This window comes from Podarcis erhardii (assembly GCF_964252035.2).
Source record: "Podarcis erhardii genome assembly, chromosome: 1".
Taxonomy (NCBI): Eukaryota; Metazoa; Chordata; class Lepidosauria; order Squamata; family Lacertidae; genus Podarcis; species Podarcis erhardii.
In genome coordinates this window covers 22919015-22944773 of record NC_138497.1, presented here as the reverse complement: position 1 = coordinate 22944773, position 25759 = coordinate 22919015, and the positions used below count along the sequence as shown (strand labels likewise).

The 25759-nt window shown below is 43.3% G+C and overlaps 1 protein-coding gene across 2 annotated transcripts in view; it reads left to right on the top strand.

Moving 5' to 3' along the window:
• The window catches only part of RIN3 (Ras and Rab interactor 3), a 75416-nt gene continuing 49657 nt past the window's right edge, over positions 1-25759 (top strand). Inside the window, exons 1-2 of one of the 2 annotated variants that reach the window (XM_081859280.1) lie at positions 1-423; positions 24276-24465. In XM_081859280.1, coding sequence (XP_081715406.1) covers positions 392-423; positions 24276-24465 — 222 coding nt within the window. In that variant the 5' untranslated portion in view covers positions 1-391. The remainder of the gene's footprint in view (positions 424-24275; positions 24466-25759) is intronic. The other variant, XM_081859278.1, reaches the window with a different exon arrangement.

Genomic DNA, 25759 nt, shown 5'->3' with positions numbered 1-25759 from the left:
GGGGGGGAGGAGGAAGAAGAAGAAGAAATAAAACACCCTTGACCACCAAGGACAGCCTCTTCCTGAGAGCCCCTGTGCACACAAATACAGGAAGTAGAAAAGTAGCTCAATGCAGAAACACCACTTGGAAAGGGATTCTCATTTCGGAGTCGCCAGGGTTTTGGAACTACTGTGGTGAAAGCTCGGCTTTCCTTCGTGTTGAATCCACCATCATTTGCATATATATATATATATATATATTATTTCATTTTCATTTTATTTGCCGGGTGGGGGAGAAGGAGAAGGGCGTGGACGCTTTTTTGTGAGGAAATGCCAAGGTATAACTTTCTTCACAAGGGAGACCTCAAACGGTTCTGAAGCGAGAAGCGCCTCTGCGCGCTTTGTTGAGAGGATGACAACATCGCTGGGAAACCGGGCAGCTGGGTGAGTCCTGAAACTTTTAGCGGCGGTACTTTTTCCCCTCCTAAAGGTTTTTCCTCCGCGCGCTCTCTTTCCTCTCTCCCTCTTTGAGAAGAAACTTCTTCCCTCCCTTAAATCCGCTTGCAGGCTGCACGGGAAGCTATCAGCTGTGCCGCCACAATCACGATAATTCACAGCCTTTTTCCTTGGGTGAATGCTAATAATTGCCTCTTTGAAACAACAGGAGCTTTTCTTTTCTTTTTGCACGGGATGCTGTGGGGGGCGAAGGAAAGGAAAATACTCTGAGGAGGAGAGGGGAGGCGGGAACGAGCTGTTTCCATGCTGCCTGTCGTGCGTATCTGGAAACATGGCAAATCTTTTCCATGAATCCTGAGGGGCAACAGGCTTCGATCCCCCCCCAGCTGTGTCACACAGATGTGGCTGAAAAGCAAAGAAGGGTGGGGGCTTTCTTTCTTTTTGGCTTGCTCTGCTGCTGTCCCTTTATCAGCATCTCAGAACATGCAGATTAAAACAGGTGATGCTTTATTCAACATGTCAGCTTGATGATGATGATGATGATGATGATGATGATGATAATAATAATTTTTATTTATACCCCACCGTCCCCAGCCAGAGCCGGGCTCAGGGCGGCTTACACCAGTAAAATTACAATGAAAACGTAATAGGGGAAAAAAACCCCAATTTAAAATACAGGTTAAAATGGAATTTAAAATGCAGCCTCATTTTAAAAGTAGCCCATAAATCAAAACTGTAAGGGGAGGGAAACAGAAGGGTCAGACTGAGTCCAGACCAAAGGCCAGCTCTGTCTTGCAGGCCCTGCGGAAAGATGTCAAGTCCCACAAGATAAGCTTCACCTGTTTCTGTATGCCAGGCTGCCAGACATTTTGCTGCCTGGGAGGGACAATATGGTGCCCCCTCCTATTCCATGTGCAAAGCCTGACTGGGCTGGCGATTGAACCTTCCTTCTACATTGGCAGCAAGACAGCATCTTTTTCTGTACCTGTAGGAGGAGGGCCTATTGGGGCAAGCACCCCAAAACAAGGAGCTTACTACCCCCCCCCACTTGCCCACCCACATTTCCGAACTCCTGTCATTAACACATGCTGTTATTTTTTCTCTCTCACTCACCTATAAATATACTTTGCCCCTTCTGTGCCTGCCCTGAATTTATTCCCCTGGTGCTGCCACTGCCAAGGTAGACCACACAACGCAGATCAACACCTCACCATTGCTATCCACCCTTCAGCATCTGCCACCCGAGGCAGCTGCCTCACTCTGCCTAATGGTAGGAACAAGACAAACTGGCAACCCTAAAGAACAATTCCATACAGCATGATGCTGAGAGACAGAGAAACATGTGTGGTCCAGGAAATATAGATAGATATAACAATGTAAGAGTTGCTACTCTGTATGCAAACATAGATTTTGATCTCCTGGAATATGTTATGCTCCATTTGAATGAGGGAGAAAGCAGTTACCTATTGGTTAGTATCACCCACTTAACACATCCAGTCCCCTCCAGAGCAGTTTGGGCAACTCCTTAAAAAATGTATGTGAGTTGTTTTTGCTAGATGAATCATGAATAATGCAAATAAACATACAAGTGCCACATTAAGGCGGAAAGCCTGCTGGATACATTACAGCATGGGCAAAGCTGAGGCTGGACATGCATGTATCTAGGACAGCTTGGAAGGCCATGCTCACGCCATGGGTGAAGAACCTGTTGTGAGTGTCCTTAAAATCATGGGTAACTTTTTACCTCCCCAGGACATTTTGGGTAACTCCCTTTGCTTCATTCTGGGGTTTCTAGGGCTGGCTCAGCTGAGTTTTCCCTCCGTAGGGTTTTGGTGTAATGGAACATAAGCAGTGCAGACCCTGCTGTTGTGCAGCTTGTGTTTTTGCGCTTCTTGTAAGAGGTGCCCCAGCAGGAAAGGCCTTTACCTGGAATCCTTCCCACATAGTGTGATTCTGCCAAGCCAGCAGCACAGGAAGCCACTGTCTGTGTATGTTTTAAAAGGCAGAGATCCAGGGATTTTTCAATATCCTGAATGAGTTAAGAATAAAAATCCAGTTCTCATAATCACGGAGACATCTACTGAACGGTGCTGCATAAAAAAGTGGGGAGGCAGAGAAGAGGCAACGTACATTTCTCAGTGGGCAAGAGAGAGAAATAACAGCATATGGGTTAAAGAGAAAATTGCATGCAGATGAAGGTGATTGACAGTGGGTGAAGGACTCTGTGTGAGAAGCAGGAAAGGGGAGATATCACAGGGAAAGAGGCTGGGGGAAGAAAAGGGTGCTCCCAGGTGAGAGCTGGGAGGGTTGCACCTTTTTCTGTATGGGATAAAAGTTAAGATATTTGTATTTGACTCAGTGTTTCTCAACCTTGGGTCCCCTGATGTTGTTGGACTACAACTCACATCATCCCTGAGCTCTGGCCTTGCTAGTTAGGGATGATGGGAGTTGTAGTTCAACAACATCTGAGGACCCAAGGTTGAGAAAGACTGGCTCTCTCCCTCCCTTTTGTATGTAGATTAGTTTTTTTATTATATTATGAAAAGTCTTAATAAAACTATCAATAACAAAAGAAAAATTACAGCATATGCAAACGATAGGAGTTCAGAAACAGGGAGGCAAGTGGCGGGGGCAAACTCATTGATTGCGGGGGCACTTGCCCCCTGCCCCACTCTGGTCCTGCCTATAATATGGTCAAGATCTACACCATGCCCTTATTGTCTCCCCATCCCTTCTTCCCAAACCTGGTGCCCTCCAGTTGGGGACTACAGCACCCATCAGTGCCAATCATCAGAGATGATGTGAGTTGCAGGCGAAAACATCTAGAGTGCACTTGATGGAGAAAGGCTGCCGTGCATATAAGCAGAGGTGGCCTTTCCCATTTCGCACAGGAATTGCTGCCTCCTGGCCCCATTCATCACACTTCACTTCTGCCGCCACACCCTGGTTCTTGCAGATCTTGGTGGGAGCCAAGATACTCTTCCAAGTGTTTGCTGCTCATTTGGCTGCTTTGCCTGGAGCAGGAAAGATGAGCAGCAACACCATGCACCAGAATGCCTCCCTCTCGGTGGCAGAAGTGGTGGGGTGAGTGGAGCAGCGCCTCTTATACTTCTGCCACCCGAGGCAGGCACTTCACCCTGCATCACAGGCGGGCCGGTTCCTGCTTCAAGCAGGAGGTACCTGCAGCAAATGGACTTACTAGCCAATTCCATGCTGTGTGTTGGCAATTTTCCTCCAATGCCTAGGGCAGTTATTGGGAAACAAGATGTGTGAGGGATTATTGAAGGGGGTGGGTGGCTGGACTGATCATACATCCCTTCAAGAAGCTGGTTATACCCCTCCAAAAAGTAACTCAGGGTGGTTCCATATGCCAGCTTTTCCCACTGCATGTAGATGTGTTTGTAATCATAGCAATCTGCGATCCACATGGCGTTTGGATACTCGGGGAGAGTCAGATGCACAAACAGCTCAGTAACCACAGTTATGGCGTGCAGAACTGGAGTGAGTAAGGAAGCATGTGTTCTGGAGGAAAAGGGGGAAAAGTGAGTCTCAAAATAGATTTCTTTTTTTATAATCAGATTTTTGAAAGCCAACCTTGGGGTTTTGTTTTTTTTAGGGATCTTGACTCATGATTTTGTGACCAGGCCATGATTATTACATGACCCCCATGAGATACTGTACAGTCTGAAAGCATTTAATTTATATGATTTGCTTCAATGGGGCTCGGTTTATTGCTATAAGAGTTATTAAATGAGGAGACACTGCTTGTGAACAAAGACGGCTTTGGGGTGTCATGTAAGGCAGATTCACACATTGCATTAAATGAGTGTAGAGCCTGTTCTCATATATAACAATACTGTAGTTGAGCTGTACAAATCAACAAATGTATACACTTCCACCCAAGTATTTTCACAGGCAAGCACCTACCTGTGTTCAGTGTAACAAGTGGACAAGCCTACCCTGTACATCAGTCTGCATTTATTTCTGTCAAACCCCCTGACAGTGAACCTAAAAGTTTTTTTTTAATTAAATATTTATTAAGTTTTCACAAATTATATAAAGACAAAACAAAGCAACAATACAAACAAGCATAAATCAGACAAAAACAAGTATAATTTCATTCCCTTATTTTCAAAGACCTTACTTCCCCGACTTCCTCACACCTTCCCTTTCTGTATTCCAATTTCTAATCAAAGTTCAGCAAATCCTTTCCTTTAATCCTGTTTAGATCTTTACCTTTCTTTTCTTTTCATACCCATTACAGCTAGTAACCACATATTTTCTAAACCAACATCGTTTCAGCATTCATTAATTTTACAGTATTTTTTAAGATAGTCCTTAAATTTCTTCCAATCTTCTTTCGCCATCTCTCTTCCCTGGTCTCGGATTCTGTCGGTCATTTCTGCCAGTCCCATATAGTCTATTACCTTCATCTGCCATTCTTCCAGAGTGGGTAGATCTTGAGTCTTCCAATACTTTGCGATAAGTATTCTTGCTGCTGTTGTTGCATACATAAAAAAAGTTCTATCCTTCTTTAACACCAATTGGCCGACCATGCCCAGGAGAAAGGCCTCTGGTTTCTTCAGAAAGGTATACTTAAATACCTTTTTCAGTTCATTATATATCATTTCCCAGAAAGCCTTAATCTTTGGGCACGTCCACCAGAGGTGAAAGAATGTACCTTCAATCTCTTTACATTTCCAACATTTATTGTCAGGCAAGTGGTAAATTTTTGCAAGTTTGACTGGTGTCATGTACCACCTATATACCATTTTCATAATATTTTCTCTTAAAGCATTACATGCTGTAAATTTCATACCGGTGGTCCATAACTGATCCCAGTCAACACTCATGATGTTATGACCCACATCTTGTGCCCACTTGATCATTACAGATTTAACCATCTCATCCTCAGTGTTCCATTTTAACAGCAGATTGTACATTTTTGACAAAGTCTTAGTATTGGATTCCAACAATTCTATTTCTAGTTTAGATTTTTCCACCTGGAAGCCGACTCTCTTATCCTTAGACAGTGAACCTAAAAGTTGTTCCTTTTTTCCTACTAATGACAATCAAGGGAAGATGATGTCACTGTTCAAAATCTTGGTTAGCCATGTGGAAAAACATGTCATGCCAGCCATTACAAGGATCTCTTATCTTTTGTACACACCCTGGGTTGCTATTTCCCCTGCAAAGGGGAAATATCCAGATATAGCATGGCTAAGCTCACAGGGGGAAAGCCTGTGCTGACAGAGAAAGAACGGAAACAAATTCTTATGCTTGAGATATCAGGATAAACTGCACTTCCTGGCTTCACTTAGCAACGCAGAACACAAAAGATGAGATTCTTGCAACAGACAATATATTCTTGCAATGAGCAAGAGTCTTTCCCTTATGAAATTACTTGGTTCCCCTTCTCCAGAAATGTCAGCTCAGCTTGCATGAGGGAGAGGGCAAAAAAAGGAAGAAAATATAGCTCCAAGGCCTGCTCTTGGAAATCGAATAGCAAAGAATGAATTCACAGCAGGACAGTGTACACACCATACATTAAAATGAACCCCTTGAATCCTGAGAACCGTAGTTTACTCACCACACCACAAAGCTAAAATTCCCCAGCACCCTTAACAAACCACAATCCCCAGGATTCTTGGGGTGTGCAGGCTTTGAACATATGGTGTCTACACAGCTTAATATGTGTACAAAGAACATTTGTCATGGCTGCTTTTTATGGTAGGTTGTATTCAACTAACTGAGAGTCAGAACAGACCCAGTAAACTTATTAAACCTGAGTAAGTCATGTCTGTTCTTTTCAATGGTTCTACTCTGAGTATGACTAACATTTGTGACAACCCAATAACTGTAGCAATGTTATCAATGCAGGTAAAATTGTTACCCCACCACCACCTTTTTTTAACACAAAGGGATAATGCTTAGACCATACGCAGCACTATCCCAAGTATGTTTACTCAGAAGTAAATGAGACTTTGGTAGCCAGACTGTCACTACCTCCGGGTGGGATTCAATAACATATCAGCAAATTCAGGTTGCACAGTTATATTGGACTGGGAGGTCTTGCACAACAGTCCCCCTTCCCCAAAGATCAGACTTTTTGCTTTAATGAAAGTAGTGGGGAAATCCACTGGGAAGTGTGGATAACACTTGCTTTGATGCAGCAGAAACCTCCCTCAAACAAACTGGAGCAAATGCACATTAAATGGCCAACTTTGTCTAATCTCCCTGCAGATAAATCAGGAAGAGTGATCAATAAATTGGTTGTCTGGAAGTGCCCCAAGTCTTAGTGGTGGAGAATCTTCCTTGTATGCATAAGGTCCCAGGTTCAGTTCTCAGCTTCTCCAGAAAGGGCTGGGACTATTCCTGCATTGCAGTGGGCTGGACTAAAGGACCCTTTGGGTCCCTTCCAGTTCTACGATTCTATGATACCAAGTATGTTTGTACACCAATAATGACATAGGCTGCAATCCTGCACAAAGATTGAATGAGTCTCATTGATTTCAATGGCTTTAAGCAACCTTAGTGTAAAGTGTGCAGCACATCTCTCTCTCTCTCTCTCTCTCTCTCTCTCTCTCTCTCTCTCTCACACACACACACACACACACACACACACAATTTACCCACATGCATGTGATGTTTACACATAACTGCTGGACACAGACAATGGTTTCATCATAGGGCAAGCAGGTGGTATGATACATTTTTACCTGGGTGTGCAAATTAATTCCACTGTCTCATCTCTGCCCACTGGTCTTTCTTGTCATGCTTCAGACATTTCACCAGAAATGACAGAGGGAAGAGTATGTACAGTGTAGGAGAAATTTCCATTTTCAATCATTTCCAATTAAGCCCACAATACATGTTTGAGGCTATGCACCAGATTCACTGCTGTTAACGTTCCAGACCCCGAGGGACAATTTGCCGTTTGTTCTTTGGCTTGTTGTATCTGGAAAGAAGCCACATGTTAGCAAATCAAACGTTTTGGTCTCAGTCTGGAGCGATTTTATTTTATTTTACTTCCCAGACTGTACATGCAGTGTCGGGAATATATTAATGCTGACAGAAACAAAGCTAGCTTCGGGAATTCTGCCAAACATGTTTGTCTAATGTAACATAACATGGGCACGAAAAATGTACAGGGAACTTTTCCACATCTCTCAGCCCGGTAGAGTTGGCCATTGATGCATCTCTAAAAAAAGAAGAGAGTCAGATTTGCCCCAAAGAAATAGCTGCTATGATTTTAAACAGGAACATAGAAAGTCAACCCCAAATGCCTGTCTAGCTCAGTATTGTCTACACTGGCAGGCAGCAGCTCTCCATGGTTTCAGGCAAGGGAGTCCCTCCCAGCCCTACACGGAGGTGCCAGGGGTTGAAGCTGGGACCTTCTGTGTGCAAAGCTGTGAAAAGATGGTCCTCAAGTCAAAAGAAGCAGGATGTCCTTGGATGTCCAACGCTCTCAAGACTGCATGATGGGCAACTCACTTTCACCATGGGGCATAGTTTGGTAAGCACCAAAATTGGAAGAATAACAGAGCATCAGCATGGAAAACTGGTTCCCCTTTCTCAGCTAAAGCCCGGCTTCAAATGATGGGTTTGTAACACATTGTATGCAGAATGCCCCAGGTTTGATTCCTGGCATCACCTGGTAGGCTATAAAGCCACTGCCAGTCAGTTACTTAGCTGCTTCATAGCCAGTGGTCTGAGTTGGCAGTGTCCCATGTTTCCACGACATGTTACATCCCTGTTAAGATCAAGGATTCTAGTTCAATAAATCTTGGTTCAGCCAAAGGTTTTGTGCATGAATTCAACATAATAATGTAAAACGAGCCCTGCTGGAACAAACCAGAGGCCTATCTAATCCAGCATCTTGTTCTCACAATGACCTTCTTCTTCTTCTTCTTTGGCAAGATTGTCTTCCATAAACACTGTTTTAAAAGTGACTCCGTAAGTGACTGTGGAGGCCATTTCTAGATCCACATGACCTTCCACAGTGGAGAGATAGGTTTCCAAGCGGGAGTTGATCACGATGAGGGTTTGCCAAGCGTGCCTTCCTCTTAATGCGTTTCTCCCTTGCCTCCTGAGTTTGTGCATCTTCAAAGCCCACGGCACCACTGGTAAAGGCTGTTCTCCAATTGGAGCACCTGCAGGCCAGTGTTTCCCAGTTGTCTGTGTTTTTTTAGATTTGCCTTGAGAGAGTCTTTGAACCTCTTTTGTTGACCACCAGTATTATGCTTACCATTTTTATGTTCGGAATAGAATAGTTGCTTTGGAAGATGATAGTCAGGCATCCGCACAACATGACCAGTCCAATGAAACCAGAGACACACAAGCTGGACCTGAGCACAACAGCTCTCTCTCCACCTCTGATTTGCAGCAACTGGTATTCAGAGGCACACTGCCTCCATCATGAACAGCGCCCTCTGACTACCTTATCTCCCATGAATTTCTCTGTCTGGAACATATTGCCATTTATAATATGAGAGATAATAGATTCACTCTGTTGCAAGCTAGATGCGAACCAGGCCAGACAAGTACAAAGGCGTTTCAAAGCAAGCACATTTTGCTAGCTTGTTTCCATTGCATGTGGTTTCTACATAGCTGACATAAGAGGAAGGGAAGTTGTTGTGGTCAAACACAGTGTCTGGCCTGAATTCTAGGTAACTAGCATGCAGCGTTCATCAGCCACTGCTGCCACAGCCGCAAGCACACTTCCTTTGTCCAGCTTCTGTACAGACTGCAAGCTCCTTGTGTTAAATTCGGAGGCATGATAAGTAATGATGTTTGGTTCAGTGTTTGCACTCATCCTTTGAGTCGATAAGATGCATTTGCAGAGAGCTGAAGGTGGCAGCCGCCTGGTTTATTTTGTCCCATGTTCACCTATGATCAAAGACCTTCCCTGGGTTTCGAAAGAACTACAAAATCTGTGAGGGGAGAAAATAGTGGGATGAGTGTGCACACCAGGCTCCTGGCTCCCTTTGTCATACCATCTTCAGCTCAGATTGGCAGCTTTACTGTATCTCTTAGCGGAGATAGGGCAAAATCTGGGCAGTCAGGAATCTGGAGCAACCTGCTTGCCAGGACAAACGCAGCCGGGGAAGTAATGAGTCGTAGGTGGACTCGGGAAAATAATCTAATGCAGGGGTAAGGAAACTTCTTAAGCCTGAGGGCCACATTCCATTCTGGGAAACCTTCCAAGGGCCATATACTAATGGTGAATGGAGCCAGATACAAAAATGAGTCAACGACAACAACACCCTAATGCAAATTTTAACCTTTGTACAGTTGGCTGAGGGACGTGGGTGGCACTGTGGGTTAAACCACAGAGCCTAGGACTTGCCGATCAGAAGGTCAGTGGTTCGAATCCCCGCGACGGGGTGAGCTCCCATTGCTCGGTCCCTGCTTCTGCCAACCTAGCAGTTCAAAAGCACATCAAAGTGCAAGTAGATAATTAGGTACTGCTCTGGCGGGAAGGTAAACGGCGTTTCCGTGTGCTGCTCTGGTTTCGCCAGAAGCAGCTTAGTCATGCTGGCCACATGACCCGGAAGCTGTACATCAGCTCCCTCGGCCAATAAAGCGAGATGAGTGCCACAACCCCAGAGTCGGTCACGACTGGACCTAACGGTCAGGGGTCCCTTTACCTTTATATTTGGCTAGTTTCTACACACACTCACTTGCCTCAATCCTGACAGGCAAGAGGCATTATCAGAATTCAATGACAGATTCCAGGCAGGCCCCAAACCAGGACCAGTGAGGAGAGTGGGCTGGAGAGGGGGGGTGTTATCCGGGGTGAGTTCAGACAGCCAGATAGAAAGGCTTGGAGGGTCATATTTGCAGGTAATCTTGTGTAATATTGCACCCTGCACTAGGCCAACATTTGGCACCTCACAAATGGATCTTCTCAGTTATGGAGCTTTTCAATTTTGCACCTCATCAGCTCAGTGCCCTTTGCAGAGGTACTGCCTGCACTGCCCTAAATCTGGTGCTGATATTTGGCCCCTGGGACCTCAAGCTTCCCAGCCGTCATCTAGACTTAACAGCTTATAAGAACAGGGGTGTACCTCGGGAATTGGTCAAGTTGGCCTCTGCCAACAGAGGGCACAGACCCAGGGGAGAGCCTCTCATTTTAGCTCGGAGTAACTGGGAGCTCATCTGTCCATACACATGCTATTAGAAGTATTTGCCGGCAGAGCAGGAAAGGAGATGCAAAGCAAACTTTTTGAGTTTCTGGTCCATAGGCAGGAAGGTGCTGAAACATCTCCTTGCCTAATAATAATAATAATAATAGTAATAATAATAATAATAATAATAATTTATTTGTACCCCACCCATCTGGCTGGGTTGCCACAGCCACCCTGGGCAGCTAGTATTGGCTACCTGATACGTTGGAGACTCTGTCACAGTGAATTAACTGTGTACTCTTCCCTTAAATACGGCCCAATCTCAAGGCCACCACTGCCCTCTCTTCCTGGGATAAGCATTGTGCTGTTTTCAGCAGCATCACACCACCACACCCATTTCACTAACTCAGAATCTGGGACCTGGCCCAGCCTCACGCACCACCAGTTTGGCAATAAATCCAAACAATTTCCCATCTGTTAAGTCAGTGCAATGTGGTGAGCAGTTTCTGTTTTCCTTGAGTGCGAGGGACACATTCTTTGGAGATGACTCTTCCAAAGCCCTCTCTAAAGGAAAACAGAAACTGCTCACCACATTGCATTGACTTAACAGATGGGAAGTTGCCTGGGGAGGGGTCATTGCTATACAAATTGCCTAGAAACTGCTCATATAGTAGCAATGTGCTGCAAGTACAGTTTATAGAGCCTTGCAAGTGGTAAACTGCAGTTTGCTCCATGCACTTCTGCTGTGGGACACTCGCCTACTTTGCCCGGAGAGGAACTTATATGTGTGGATTTCCCCCTTTGCGCTACATTTGATGGTGGTGGGAGGATCCTTCTCACCCACCTGCTTTACTCATTGTCTCGTGCTGCCTGTACTTAGTGAGAAGCAGCATTTATCTCTGTTTAATGAAGTGCTGATCGCTCATTGTCACAAGGGATAATACTCAGGCAGTTGTCCAAAAACATGCGTCCAATGTGAGCAATGCTTTACAAGAGTTTGTTGAAATATATAGATTTCTCTTTGCTTCAGGCAGCCTACGATGATTTGGAAATAAAAATGCAAAGAGCTATGAAGGAGGCAACCCCTTGAAGTAGCAGTTTGCAATTACTTCAGATAGGTGACATGACAGCTCAGTTGGTAGAGCGTGAGACTCTTAATTTCAGGATCGTAGGATCGAGCCCCATGTTGAACAATAAATTCCTGCTTTGCAGGGGGTTGGACTTAGATGACCCTCATGGTCCCTTCTAACTCTACAATTCTATGAGAGCCAGTGTGGTGTAGTGGTTAAGAGCAGTAGACTCGTAATCTGGGGAAGTGGGTTCGCGTCTCCGCTCCTCCACATGCAGCTGCTGGGTGGCCTTGGGTCAGTCACACTTCTTTGAAGTCTCTCAGCCCCACTCACCTCACAGAGTGTTTGTTGTGGGGGAGGAAGGGGAAGGAGAATGTTAGCTGCTTTGAGACTCTATGACCCAGCATGCCTTAAGCCAGTGACTCCCAAACACCCCCCACACCATGAACCATTTGAAAATTGCTGAGGGTCTTGGCAGACCATGTAATGATTTATTTCCTGCCTGTTGTAGAAGCCTTCATCTGCCCCAGCTGCAACAAAACATGTCTCTCCTGCATCGGTTTCTATAGCCACAGCAGGAGCTAAAACCTTCCAACAGCTTGACTTCACCCCCAAAGGTGCATTGTCTCCCGAGACAGACGGATGCCAACCATAGTTATTGTAATTCTTTAGAATTCAAATTGTAACAGAAAAAAAATCTAATACAAAAGAAATAGAAGAAGCAATAAAAAAATTAAAAATCAACATGCATATTCAATGTGATGGATATGCCATCTCCAATCACAAATCCATAGGCAGAACACCTAAATGAAGCCTGCGGTCCATGGACCAGGGGTTTGGAAACTTCTGCTTTCAGCTCCTTTAAGTCAATGGGAGTAGTGCTAGCTCCAAGTTTTGGAGGGAAACCAGAGAAAGATGTACGTGGGAGGTGGAATATGTGATCCTGTGGCCCTCTCCCGATGCCTGGACCCTTATTTAATGTTTACATCTGCTTCAGGCCTTGGAGGTGGAAACACATCTCATAGACTTCAGAACAGCTTTGCTGGCTGGGGCTGATGGGAGTTGTGGTACAAAATATTTGGAAGGCACCAGGTTTGTGGAGGTTGAGTTAGAAGGAGGAGGGCGAGTCGCACATCCCATTCTACTTAGGGACAAGCAACATACTAAAAGCCCTTTGTAATAATGCACAATGGAAAGTACTTTTTCAAAAACCCTCCAGTGAATTCAGGGACCATCGCTCAGCCGTTGTTGGCATCCATCTGTCTCAGGAGATAATGGAAGAGTGCGCCTTTGGGGGTGAAGTCAGACTGTTGGAGAGCTATAGCACCTGCTGTGGCTGCAGGACTGATACAGGAAAGAGATATTTTGTTGCAGCTGGGGCAGATGAAGGCATCTGGTTTTGCTGCTACAGGTGCACCATGGCATTTATTCTGTGTTCCTCCCAGCTGTCATTCTTCCTCTGGTTACTGCTGCAGATACATGACCTGACTGCCTGTCTTCAGGCCCAGCAGCAAAACATATGAACTGTATGCAGAAGGTCCCAGATCTGATTCTTGGCATCTCCATGCTGTACCAGGTCATGAAAAAGCCCTCTTCCTGAGACAGTGGAGAACTACTGCCAAGCAGGATAGATCAGAGTACAGTAGTCTTTGTTGCTCCTGATTTGGTTGCACTGTAGTACAATTAGGCCCCTCCAGCTGGCAATCTAGAGCCAAGTGAGGATTCCCAGGTAAGATCCTCCCTCTATTTGTGTGGGCAGGTAATCCCTCCCCTACCTGGCCTAGTATTGTATTGGCTACTGATGCAAAACTACCCTCCTTGCCTGCCCATTTAGCAACCATGTGTTTACTTCAAAACTCTATGCAATTTCAAGCACTCTCCACCTAATTCTAAAAGAGCAGTAAGTTTGGCCCCATGAGGTGTTACCTCTTGCTCAGATCAATAAGCCTTCACGAGAGGGTATTACGTCTATCAGAAATATTGTTCTGACACATGCGCTTTTGGCACAAACTAGCCTGCCCTAAATTATGCCTGCCCAGGCACTCAGCGTTTTCAGTCTGAAGGTTAATCTGTCAGTCTCTTTCTTACATGAGTTGCTTGTGACAGCTGATGCCTTTTGCCATCTCAGAGGCACACAGATTGGCAATCACTGCACAGCCACCAACCGTGGCCTGGCTTTAAACAGATGCTGCAAAATCTCACCTCTAAAGTATTATTTTCTTCACGGTAATCTGACCTCATAATAGCATCCCCGTTTCAAATCAAGATGCATTTTCAGAATTTCAGCCATTTGATATTGTGACATTAGTAATTCCAGCAAAAGATAGAATAAAATTTGACTTTCTCTTCTTTTCCAAACACCTCTTTACACAACTCTCTCTTCTCTCTCTGTCAGCATGCTGCAGCTGATGGGAGTTGTAGTTCAAAAGATTTGGATGGCACCTGGTTGGCAAAAGCTGCTCTATAGAGTGTAGCTTTTGAATTGTATTGATGAGAACCCACTTCCCTCCCCTCTCTGTACTTCAGGGGCTTTTCACAGTCTGCATTGAGCTTTTTGTTTTCAGCAGAAACAGGGAACAGGGTGGTGACACAGGCAACAGGGAACTGAAAATAAATATCACCTTATTTGCAAATATCACCTCCTTTGCAAAGATTCTCAGGGACTACCTCACTCATTCCTCAGGGGGGAAATAAGTAGTAAGGCATGAGTAGGAGGAGCCATAGTTGCCTCACTTCCCACTGTTAGGGATCGGCTGTGAATGGAGGTGAGTCACAAGCTGAGAATCATGAGATAAGTCAGTGGCTAGAAGAACTAATCAGCCAAGCAGGACCAAAGGGCAAGCCAGGAGTGGGAACCAAAGAGCAAGTCAGGTCTGGAGGACAAATCAGCTCTTTAGATTACAGTGGTACCTCGGGTCACAGACGCTTCAGGTTACAGATGCTTCAGGTTACAGACTCCGCTAACCCAGAAATCGTACCTCGGGTTAAGAACTTTGCTTCAGGATGAGAACAGAAATCGTGCTCTGGCGGTGCGGGGGCAGCGGGAGGCCCCATTAGCTAAAGTGGTAAAGTGGTTAAGAACAGTTTCAGGTTAAGAACGGACCTCCAGGACAAATGAAGTTCTTAACCCAAGGTACCACTGTACTGCAGTGCGTTAAAACAGGTCTAGCCCACTGGTCAAGCGGCAGAAGCCCAGAGAAGCGGTGCTGGCAGTGGCACTTGTTTCCAGTGAGATCTTGCCAAAATCTCGTGAGATCTCACAGAACACACAGGATATTGCTAGATCTCATTGGAAGCTGCTTTCAGTGCTTCATGGGTGCTGCTGCACAACAAAAATAACAGGATGCTCCAGCCTTGGCATTAAACACAAGGCTGCCTTTGAAGATGGTTCAGAGTTGGTGCAAATTTCAGTGGCGCGTTTGCTGACTAGGGCAAGATGGTCTGAACATATCACACCAACCCTGGCACAATGGCATCGGCTACAAATTAGTTTCCAGGCTCAATTCAAATTGCTGATTTTGACCTGTAAAATATTGTGCATCTCAGGACTACCAGTCACTCAAGGATCACCTCTCCCCATATGAACAACCTGGTTTGGCATCTGAGGTCCTTCTCCATATTCTCCCTCTAACAGAGGTGCAGAGGGTGATGGCATAAGAACAAACCTTCTCAGTGGTGGCTCCCCATTTGTGGAATGTTTCCCCAGGGGGGGACACCTGGCACCATTATTAACTGCTTTATGTGCCAGGTACAAGCATTTTTAATCATTCGGGCCTTTGGACCTTAATCTGGAGGGTAAAGTATGTTTGTGACCTCTCCTTTTTAGTGGGGTAGTCCGAGTTGGATCTGCCTTTTTGTACATGTTACTGATCAACATTTTAGGGTTTGGGTTTGTTTTACTTTTGTTCTTATGCTTATTTTTCTTTTTTCTTTTTGTTTCTGGAAGTTGCTTTGAGCCACTTTTGAGAAAAAAGCAACAAAACTACAACAGCAGCAACTCCTTCCTGGCCGGAAAAAACCAGTGGTATGACTGGATGGTGGAATCAATCCAAATGTTTTTTCCCCCCACTGATAACAGCTGTCACTCAAGCATGTCCATCGCAGAATTCATTCTGTGCTCACCTACCCCACTTAGCCCTGCACTGAATTCTACCCCATCGTTATTTTTTACAAGGATAGCAACCTCAGGCAGGGCTTCCTTTGATTATATCATTCTATAAGCAAGGCCAGCTTGAGGAACCCCTTCAGCCATTTCAGCCATGCGTAAGTGTGTGTTAATCTGCTCCTGAATGAAAACCCCCTCCTTTGTTCTAGGGAGGAGGAGGAGAGGGGCTTATCCTTCCTGGTTCACAGCACACAGCAGTCTCTTGGATCGAGCAAGGTTATAAAAGGTTGTAAACCAGCATGTAATTTGGCTGCTTATTCCTAAGGAAATATGGTTTGGCAGTGGCGTGACTAATTGCACTGATACCCACAAGACCCCAAAGGCAAATTATCATGCCATTTATTCTCGCCTCCAGCTGAGCTGTCTCGTAACTCATGTCAAATAAAGTACAGTGCTTTGATGTAATTACTGTGCCATTAATTAAGCCATATCCCCAGTTACTCTTCTCAAGTCAGGCTGCTTTGCAGAACACTACATAAGCTTAGCCCATCAATAGCCGGGAAGCGGCTCTTTGGTGGTTAGGGAATATGGTAGTTCTCCAGGTAGACTTGTAGCCAAAATTTGAGCATCTGTGGTGATGGTTGCAAGTGGGACTGTTGGTGTGCTGGGGTCTAGCCATCCAAGGCAACCATTATGCTCTGTTCTTAAGCAGCTGCTGTAACTTCCCATTGGCCAAATTTCTAGCAGAAGTGTGAAGTGGCAGATAGGCAAGACAACCCGTCTCATGTGTTCAGTAAGCAGGGGAGGGGTGTGTGTGATTATTTTAGATATTAATAATTCGCAGCATGAAGCAATTGTATGCATAAAAGCTGAGTCCTTTTGGAATAAAAATTGTCCAGACCCATAATTATGATTCAAAGCTTTTCTAACCAGAATTTCTTCAAAACAAGTACAAAAGCACCAATGATACATCCAGAAAGAAGTACAAAGCGTATGTGTATTGAAGCATAGGTTCTTCTTCTTAAATATATAACTTAATTACAATCAGAGCTGAAATCAAAGCTCTGTCTCCCCCATAGTCTGTATCAAGCCTGAGGCTATGCAGCTTCTGGAGAGGCATCATTTACAAATCCTTTTCTGACTATCCCTGGTAATGGAAGCAAAGCCAACTCCCTTCAAAATGGAGATTTGCAATGGAATACCTTAGTCACATGTTCTAAGGTTAAACACTCACGTGTAAGCTAGCAGAGAACATCAAGAGTTACCAGTAATTATCAGCTCATTTAGAAGCTCGAAGAGCTTTTTCTAGCTTAGTTCACTCCAATGGAATTTTCCAATGTTAAACCCTTAGCAATATACATACAGTGGTACCTCAGGTTACATACGCTTCAGGTTACATACACTTCAGGTTACAAACTCTGCTAACCCAGAAATAGTGCTTCAGTTTAAGAACTTTGCTTCAGGATGAGAAGAAAAATCGTGCTCCGGCAGATAAATTTCAGATAAATGAAGACAGGTTCCAAGATTATAGGTCAGGGAAAGCCTGGGCAAAAATATGGTCTGCACAAGACATCTGAAACAGCTGGTGGTTGCTGCTTCATGTAAAGTTACAACAATATGATCATAGAGTTATTAGATAACTTTATTATTTCTCTCTTTTTTTAAAAAAATAATTTTTATTAAATTTTACAATTTTCTTGTTCATCACAATAACATTATCTCAACAAAAAAGAAAAATACAGTTCCCCAATTCCCCCCTCCCCCTCCCCACTACTTCTCTCAACCCCGTTTTCTGGTTTATTATATTTTAACTTCTGCTGCTTGTTTTATTATATCTCAATAAAGCTTTCTTAATTTTTGAATATTATTCTGATCTTGTCTTTTTTGTATTGTCATTATTTTCAAGTTACCTCTTACTTTTTATTATTTCTTCGTTAATACATTTTAGTATCCATATTGTTTTGTTAGTTGTAAGAGTTTAATCAAACCCTGCTAGTGAGTCCACTTCTTTACAATATTTCTGTAAGTACAACATAAATGGTTCCCAATCCTTTTTAAAGTCTCTTTTGTCTTTTTGTCTAATTCTTCCTGTTAGTTTCGCCATTTCCACATAGTCCGTCAGTTTCTCTTGTCATTCTTCTTTAGTTGCTATCATGTCGTCTTTCCATTTCTGGGCTAGTAATATCCTAGCCACCATTGTGGCGTACATAAATAACTTCTTCTGTTCCTTTGGCAAGTCTTGACCTATAATGCCTAACAAAAAGGCTTCTGGTCTTTTAACAAAGGTCATTTTAAACATTCATTTAATTTCATTATAAATCATTTCCCAAATTTTTAAAATTAGTTTACAGTTCCACCTCATATGAAAAAAATGTAACTTCTTTTTCTTTACATTTCCATCATTTGTTAGAACCCGTTCTGTACATTTTTGCCATTTTTATAGGCGTGATATACCATCGCTACATCATTTTCATATAATTCTCTTTCAGCATTATACAATCAGTAAATTTTAGGTTCACTTTCCATAATTTTTCCCAGTCTTCCATTTGTATGTTATGTCTTAAATCTTGCGCCCACTTAATCATTGCACATTTAACCTCTTCGTCTTTGGTTTCCCACTCTGATAATAAGTTATACGTCTTCTTAAACAATTTAGTATTATCATCTATCATTTCTCTTTGGAATCTGGATGAAGTGTAACTGAATCCTTTCTTTTCATCTCCTTTAAATAACTCATTTAATTAGTGATATTACAACCAGTCTTGCACATACTTTGTTATTTCTCTTAAACAGGAACATAACAGCAGCAGGAAATGCCTGGCCCTACCTAGGTACAACTAAGTCTAGTGCCCCCTACTGACTAACCTGTATAATGGCAGTATCCACACAGTCTGTCCTCACATAGGTCGCCTTCACATTAATTCTGAATGTGTAGCTGCTGACTGGTGCATTGGCACCAAGGGAACATAACTGGTGGATGCAATCACACTCTCCCCACACACATGTGAGAATAATTGTGTGTATACACACACATGGGTAAGAGGGAATGGGAATCCTAAACAATGGAACTGAAAGAACATTTGCAATGCAACAGGTACACATTCTGCAATGTTAATATGCTTAGAAGGATGCAAGATCAAGAGAGTGACTATTTCATGACCTGATAACATGATCTTGATCACCTGTAGGGACAGGGAAACATTCCTGCAATGGGAGCCAAGAAGTGGTCCCAGTGTTTGTCAGTCCTTCCAGTCTGTTCGCACTCATTGGCCAAAGTACCAGGTGGTAGCATTTGCACTGGGCATGGCTTTCCTTTTCACAAAGCAATAGGTTTTTCCATTGTAATTCTTTAAAGAAAGGGGCCTCTCCCCTGACTTGGATAGTCGCTGCTGAAAGTTCAGGGAAGAAAATTACTGAATATAGGGAACCTATATTAGTGCTGGTCTCTCCCTACCTCCACCCCACAGATGGCCTTGGCTGTTGGACTGTGTTACCCAGAAATCAATCATAAAAAACCCAACAAAGCTCCCACCTCCCATTGTCCCCTGTTTGATCAAGGGAGAAAGTGCTGCCTGCCGGCTGGTTGGAGCTGTCAGCCTGGGGTGCTATTCAAAGCACAGTGTAGATATAAGCCATTAGATGCACACAGAGTAAAATAGCAATGACCCGCTTCTCAACACAAATCCTGTGACAGGGCAGAGAAAAGGGGAGCTCAAAAGCTGTCCTATTTTTCTCCTCTCCTTTCTTTCTGCAGCTACCTGTGGTGTTTGCCACAGAGTCAGATTAAATAGCTGATTAAGCTTTTTCACAGCCCGGCCTCTCGATGTTCTGCCTGCTGAGAGCATTGCTGGAGCCAAATGTTGCTTCCACTGGCTCCATTAACCAAAATGACTTAAGACTTGGACATTCAGCAGATTGGGGGCGGGGAGGTGGGGGGAGAGATCCACTGGGGACATCAGTTAGATGTAAAACTGTCTTCCCGCTTGCAGCAATTGTGGGCTTTTGTTCCCTTGCAGCAAGGAGTGGCTTTTCTAATAAACTTTTAAAGAGGCACATTAAAAAAAAAAAATTTGATTGATTGGCGAAGGGAGGAAGTCCAGATTAACAGCTTTGCTGTGCACACCTAAAAGAAATATATTAAAAAAACTGACTCTTTTCAAGAGCTTTTCAAAAATGGAATATTTGGTCCATTTTCAAATGGTCCTCTTCTGCTTCCTGTACTGTATTACTAAATTAACTTTTTTATTATTAAGGGGCATAACTCAACTGTGAAGTATGTATTTTGCTACAGTTTTATCAACTTTGTTTTATAATTATTCCATGGCTTTTATTGTAATGCATTGTTCTTTTTCTAAGTTTATGCCATGCTTTATGCATTTACATTCTGTAGGTTGCCTTGTGTGTCTAGAGACTAATAAATTATAATAACAGTAATAGTAATTATAATCTTTTGTATCAGAAGGTCCCAGGTTCAATCCCTGGCGTTTCCAGCTCAGGTGTAGCACATAATGAACTCACCTCTTTCTTTTATTACCTATTTTGGTTTTATTTTTCCCCACCACACCTTGCTTTGTGCAACATCTTATCTGCTGAAGAGTTCAAAAGCTTGCCAGGCTTTTTGTGGCTTATGGGTTGGCCCAGAGTGACCCAGTGTGGCAGCACACACACTTTGGAACTCCCTGCCCATTGACATTAGCCAGTGTCAGGGACTGGACTGAGGAGGAATGCTGCCCCCCCTTCCTGAACCTTCCTGAGAAGAGGAGGACAGTATAGATTTAGATCAGTGGTTTGCAGAGGCCGAATTCCAACAGCAGAGTGGAGAAGCTGGGAAATATTGAGAGAGCAGCAGGAAGAAGAAGCACCAGGGGAGAGACAGCTAACAGACTCAGTGTCTCTTGAAAGCATTCCTGACCCCCTCACAGGACGAGGTGTGCCTTGAGAGTAGTAGAACAGAAAGCTCAGAGGCAGAAAACACAGGTCAGCCGGCGCAGGGATGACGTAGAATAGGAGAGATGGGGGGAAGGGGCTTTACTTGGAGCAACACCATTATCTAAGAGAGACTGCATTCCTTCATCTCTCTCTGTGAATATTGAATAAACTACTTGGTAAGAACTTTTCTTGTTTATCTGCTTCTTGGCTGCCACCATGGGAGGGATAGGATTCCCTGAAGCCTGGCAGGCAGGCAGCTTCGCTGTACGTTTTTTGGCCCCTGCTAAAACCATTTTTGTTTAAGCAGGCCTGTCCAGATATTTAGAAGCTGATATGTGTTCTCATTTGTTGATTTAAATTATATTTTGCTTTAAAAAAAATACCTGTTTTTAACTTTTTTTGTTGACTGTTTTAATAGTTATTTTATTTTTTATACCCCGTTTAGAAGTTCTATTTACAATCAAGTGGTATATACATTTTGTTAAATAAATAAAATTAGATAGCTGTAGACATTGTTTCTTCCCTTATGGATCAGTGTGACTACCTTTGCTTTAAAAAAGTGACCTTGTTTCTTTTCTCCCCCTCCCCCCATCTATAATTGGGAAAACATCTCTGAGTACAATTGTATTTCTCTTCTAAATCTATTAGGGTTGTACAAAATTAAAATGCACATTCAAATCCCTAATCCTCTTACCTTGAAATGCAACCACATCATTATAAAAATTATCCTCCCTATGAATACTCTGAATTAATTCAATAACTGTTCTCAGTCACCACTCTGATCCTAAATAATTAACAATAAAAATGATTCCAAATAATATATTGTGGTTTTTTGCTCCAGTTTTTGCTTCATGTCCTATAACTTTACATTTGCACTTTTGTCTATTGCACGGTTTCCCAACCTTGAGTCTCTAGCTGTTTTTGGACTACAACTCCCATCATCCCTAGCTAGTGGGACCAATGGTCAGGGATGGTGGGAATTGTAGTCAGCTGGAGACCCAAGTTTAGGAAACCCTGGTCTATTGATTGGAACCCGATCCCCCATAGGACTGGAATTTTTGCAATAAGGAAAGTGATGGGGAAATGTACCGGGAAGCATGGGGTGCCACACATGGAATTTGATACAACATCCTCTCAAACATATCAGGATGAAAATTCTTTAAGCCAACGTCATCAGATCTCTCTGCAAACAAATTAGGATGGCTGCTCAATAAATATGTCATCTGGAAGCACCTTGGGATGGGATGAGAAGGCTGCCCCTAAGTCCTTCAGTTCAGGTGGCATCGCTCATTATCGAAGGAGCTAAGCCAAGACTGGCATGCTCCTTCCTTTGAACCTTTAGTTTAGTTCTTCCTTTGAACCCTGGTTTAATTTATCAGTGAGTTCCTCACAACAGTACCACAGAGGGCTCTTATCTTCACGCCCTTCCTTTGTTCTTCTCATATCTAGCCAGTTGGCCTCCATGGGAAGCAGGACTATCCTAATGTTCTGCTTGGGAGAAAGCATCCCAGCATACAAAACTGCATTATACCAAGTTGGATCACTGGCTGATCTGGCTGAATACTGTCTTCATTGACTGGAAGGAATTTGTTTTGTTTTGACTATGGCAGACCAACACGGCTACCTATCTGTAACTGGTTCATTGACTGGGAGAGGGTCCGAAGTATCTTAGGCAGGAACTTTCCCCCAACCTCCCAGGAGATGCTGGGAATTAAACCTGGGAACTTTAGCATGAAAAGCACGTGCCTTGCCATGGAGTTATCGCCCTTCCTTAAACAGAGTTTCCCCTCCACCATTATTTTCATCTTAGGGACCACTTGAAAGCACACTGCAGAGCACCAGAACTCCCTGGACTACAACTTAATAACAACTGTAGGACTGGCTACAAATGGGCCTGGTTCTCAGACACAGAAATGTAAACTATGGCTTCCAGGAACCACACAAATGTGTGGGCCCCTGGAGAGGAGCTTACAGCCTCTTTGCCTCTTCTCTCTGGACCTTGTTTTGCCCCTGCATCACGCTGAGCTAAGCCAAAGTTTGGTTTAGTATGTCACCCGAACCCAGGACTCATGGTTAAGCTGTTGCCTTGCTAGCTGTAGCCAAAAGCAACCCTCTCTGTGAGCCTGCACTTTTATATAGTCCTGGTAAGCTTATCAGGGCCTTGTGAGCCCAGCCACCATGAGGGTTTTGGGTGGAAAAGCAGAGAGAGATGGAGGAGGTTGTTCACCCTTTGCCTTGTCCAGCATTTCTCCACTGCAAATTTCATCCTGCAGGGTTTGAAATGTGAGCTTGCAGCTGAGGAACAAGCCAGCACCCCTCTCACCCCACTGCTTTTCTTGTTTGTTTGTTTGTTTGTTTGTTTGTTTGAAAAAACCTTCCCTCCTACAAAAAAAAAAGTAGACGAAGCCTCAGAGCTCTACTGTTCTGTGCTTGCATGAGCCATCACGCAATTTCTCTTGCAATAACAATGCAGAGGTGGAGCTTATAATGTTACTCTTCACAAATTCTGTTCCACCTGCTCCTCACATCTGTGAATAAATCTAAATGTAGGCAGAAAACAGTCTGGATGTTTATTTTTAAAAGTGTTCATGATATTTTCGTAGAGCCTCTATAGGGACTCAGTAATAGATTGGTTAAGTCCTGGCCTGCTGTAACCTGCCCTCTGTGTTCTAAAAGTGAGACATCTTCTCAGAATATTGCTTTGTTTGTGGAAGAGTAAATTGCTGAAATGTATGTGTTTTTGTGCATGTGAGCAAAATAAAGTTCAGCCAATGGAATTGAATATGATAAAATAGAGGTCTGATGTTCAGCTGTCTGGGTGAAGGTATTCTGCAGCTTTTCCATAATTAAAGTCCATCATATATTTAATTGTTATTTAATTATATGACAGTTATTCTTTAACTATTGTATTTAATTCCTGTTGAATAATCCTGAATCTTATCCGATATTAATGCAGTTATATAAACAGTAAACAAACATAGATACATATATAATCAAGCTTCCTAAATTGGTATTAGGAACATCTGTAATGATCAATAAACGTTAACCAAACAGTATAATAATAATAATAATAATAATAATAATAATAATAATAATAACTATTATTATTATTTATTATTTATACCCCGCCCAGTTGGCTGGGTTTCCTCAGTCACTGTGGGCAGCTTCCAACAGAATATTAAAATACAATAGTCTATTAAACATCAAAAACTTTCCTAAACAGGTCTGCTTTCAGATGTTTTACAAACAAGATGTATTACAAACAAGGCTGATATTACATATAATAAAGGAAAAGAGTTACTAGTTCTTGTTTGACATTTCATGTTGCATTTACTGGAACTTTTTTTTGTAGCCTTATAGTAGGAGGGAAATCAAATGCTAGAAACCCAAATAGATGAGATGGGTCCTTGTAGGGCAAGGAATGGCTGCACAAACTTCTTAGGATTCCCAACACATTCAGCGCAGTAATCAAGGGAAGCAGGTTAGTTGGATCTGACATAAGCTGCTCTGCCCTGTGTTTTCTGAGGGTCTTTCAATTCACACTTCTCTGTCCCAGTCAAGTTGCTGCAGCCACCTCACAGGGGATTTGCTTGTGTCTTCTTGCAGACTTGTCACAGACACCAGTGAAGAAGTGGAAGATGAGAACCATCTGGGCAAGCCAATTACCCCAAGACATTGCTGTCCCCCACCAGGCATCAGTGTCCTTGAGAAGCTCATCAAGACATGCCCGGTTTGGCTTCAGTTGAGCATCAGCCAGGAAAAAGCTGTCCAAATACTCTGCAAGGAGCCCGTAGGGGTATGTCTACACTTTCTCTGAAGAATACTGTTTTGTGGTTCTTGAGGGAGATGACATGCAGACTTAGATCATGGGAAGCCAATGTGCTATACTCCAAACGTTGTTGAACTCCAACTCCCATCAGCTCCAGCCAGTATGTCCAATGGACAGGAGTGATGGAATCTGGGATCCAACAACATCTGAAGGGCAACAGATTTCCTGCCCCTAAACAAGATTCTGTTTTCTTGGTGTATTTTGCAGCTTTTTTCCTCTCCCCACTGATTTCACTATTTTAGACTGTTATCGGACGTTTTGTGGGATAGTGCATTTTAGCAAGTTTATAATGCATTTCAGCAAGTTATTATCACTAACACATTCAGTTTTATTTGTACTTTCCCTTAATATATGCATTCTGTACACTCTTCTTCTTCTTCTTCTTCTTCTTCTTCTTCTTCTTGGAAAACTGCACCGCAAAATTTGGAAATGTGGGAATTTAGAGGGACAGCTACTTTTCAATTTGTGGATTTTTTCAGGAAGTGCTGATTAGGTAGGTTCCCATTAAAATGCAAACAAATCCAAATTTCTCCCCCACCTGTGCTCTGATTATAGTCTAGTGGCCTTTCTTTAGCCGCAGAGAAATGTATTTAAATGATAGCCATCTATCCAACCTGGTGTTGTTTGGCTCCAGGACTTGACAGTCAGAAATTCTGGACATATGGCAGAGTCCTACTGAAACCACCAGCCTCTGGTGTGGAGAGGCAGTGAAAGAAAGACTAATTCTATGATTCTATGGCATTAGGAAACAGGCTGAGAATAAGACAGCTAGTACCATTATGCCATTATGCCAATACTGTATATAAATCAGAGGTGGCGCCTTATCTGGTGTATTGTGTATAGCATGGGTGGGGATACTTTGGCCCTGTGGCCCTCTAGATGCTGTGGGACTTTGACTCTCATCAGCCTGACCCAGGAATGCCAGTGGTCAGGAGTGATGGGAGATCTGGTCCAATAACATCTGGGGGACCACAGTTTTCCCTGTTTCCTTGTATATAGTCTGGTTTCCTGTTTTCAGAAAAGGACATCATAGCCAGGGGAGGCCCATACATAAAATGTGCATGTGTTAATTTATCACTTAAGATGCATAGGCTGACTCTCACAGGCAGAGGTGTCCTAAAAATAAAGGGTGTGTTCGTTTTTTAGTTTTAACAGTGATGAAAATGGGGAGGAGATCCAGGACCCAGTGCCCCCAAAACCCAGGCCCATCCCTTAACAGCATTCCTAATCAGAGTCCATTCTAAAAAAAAAAAAAGCATAT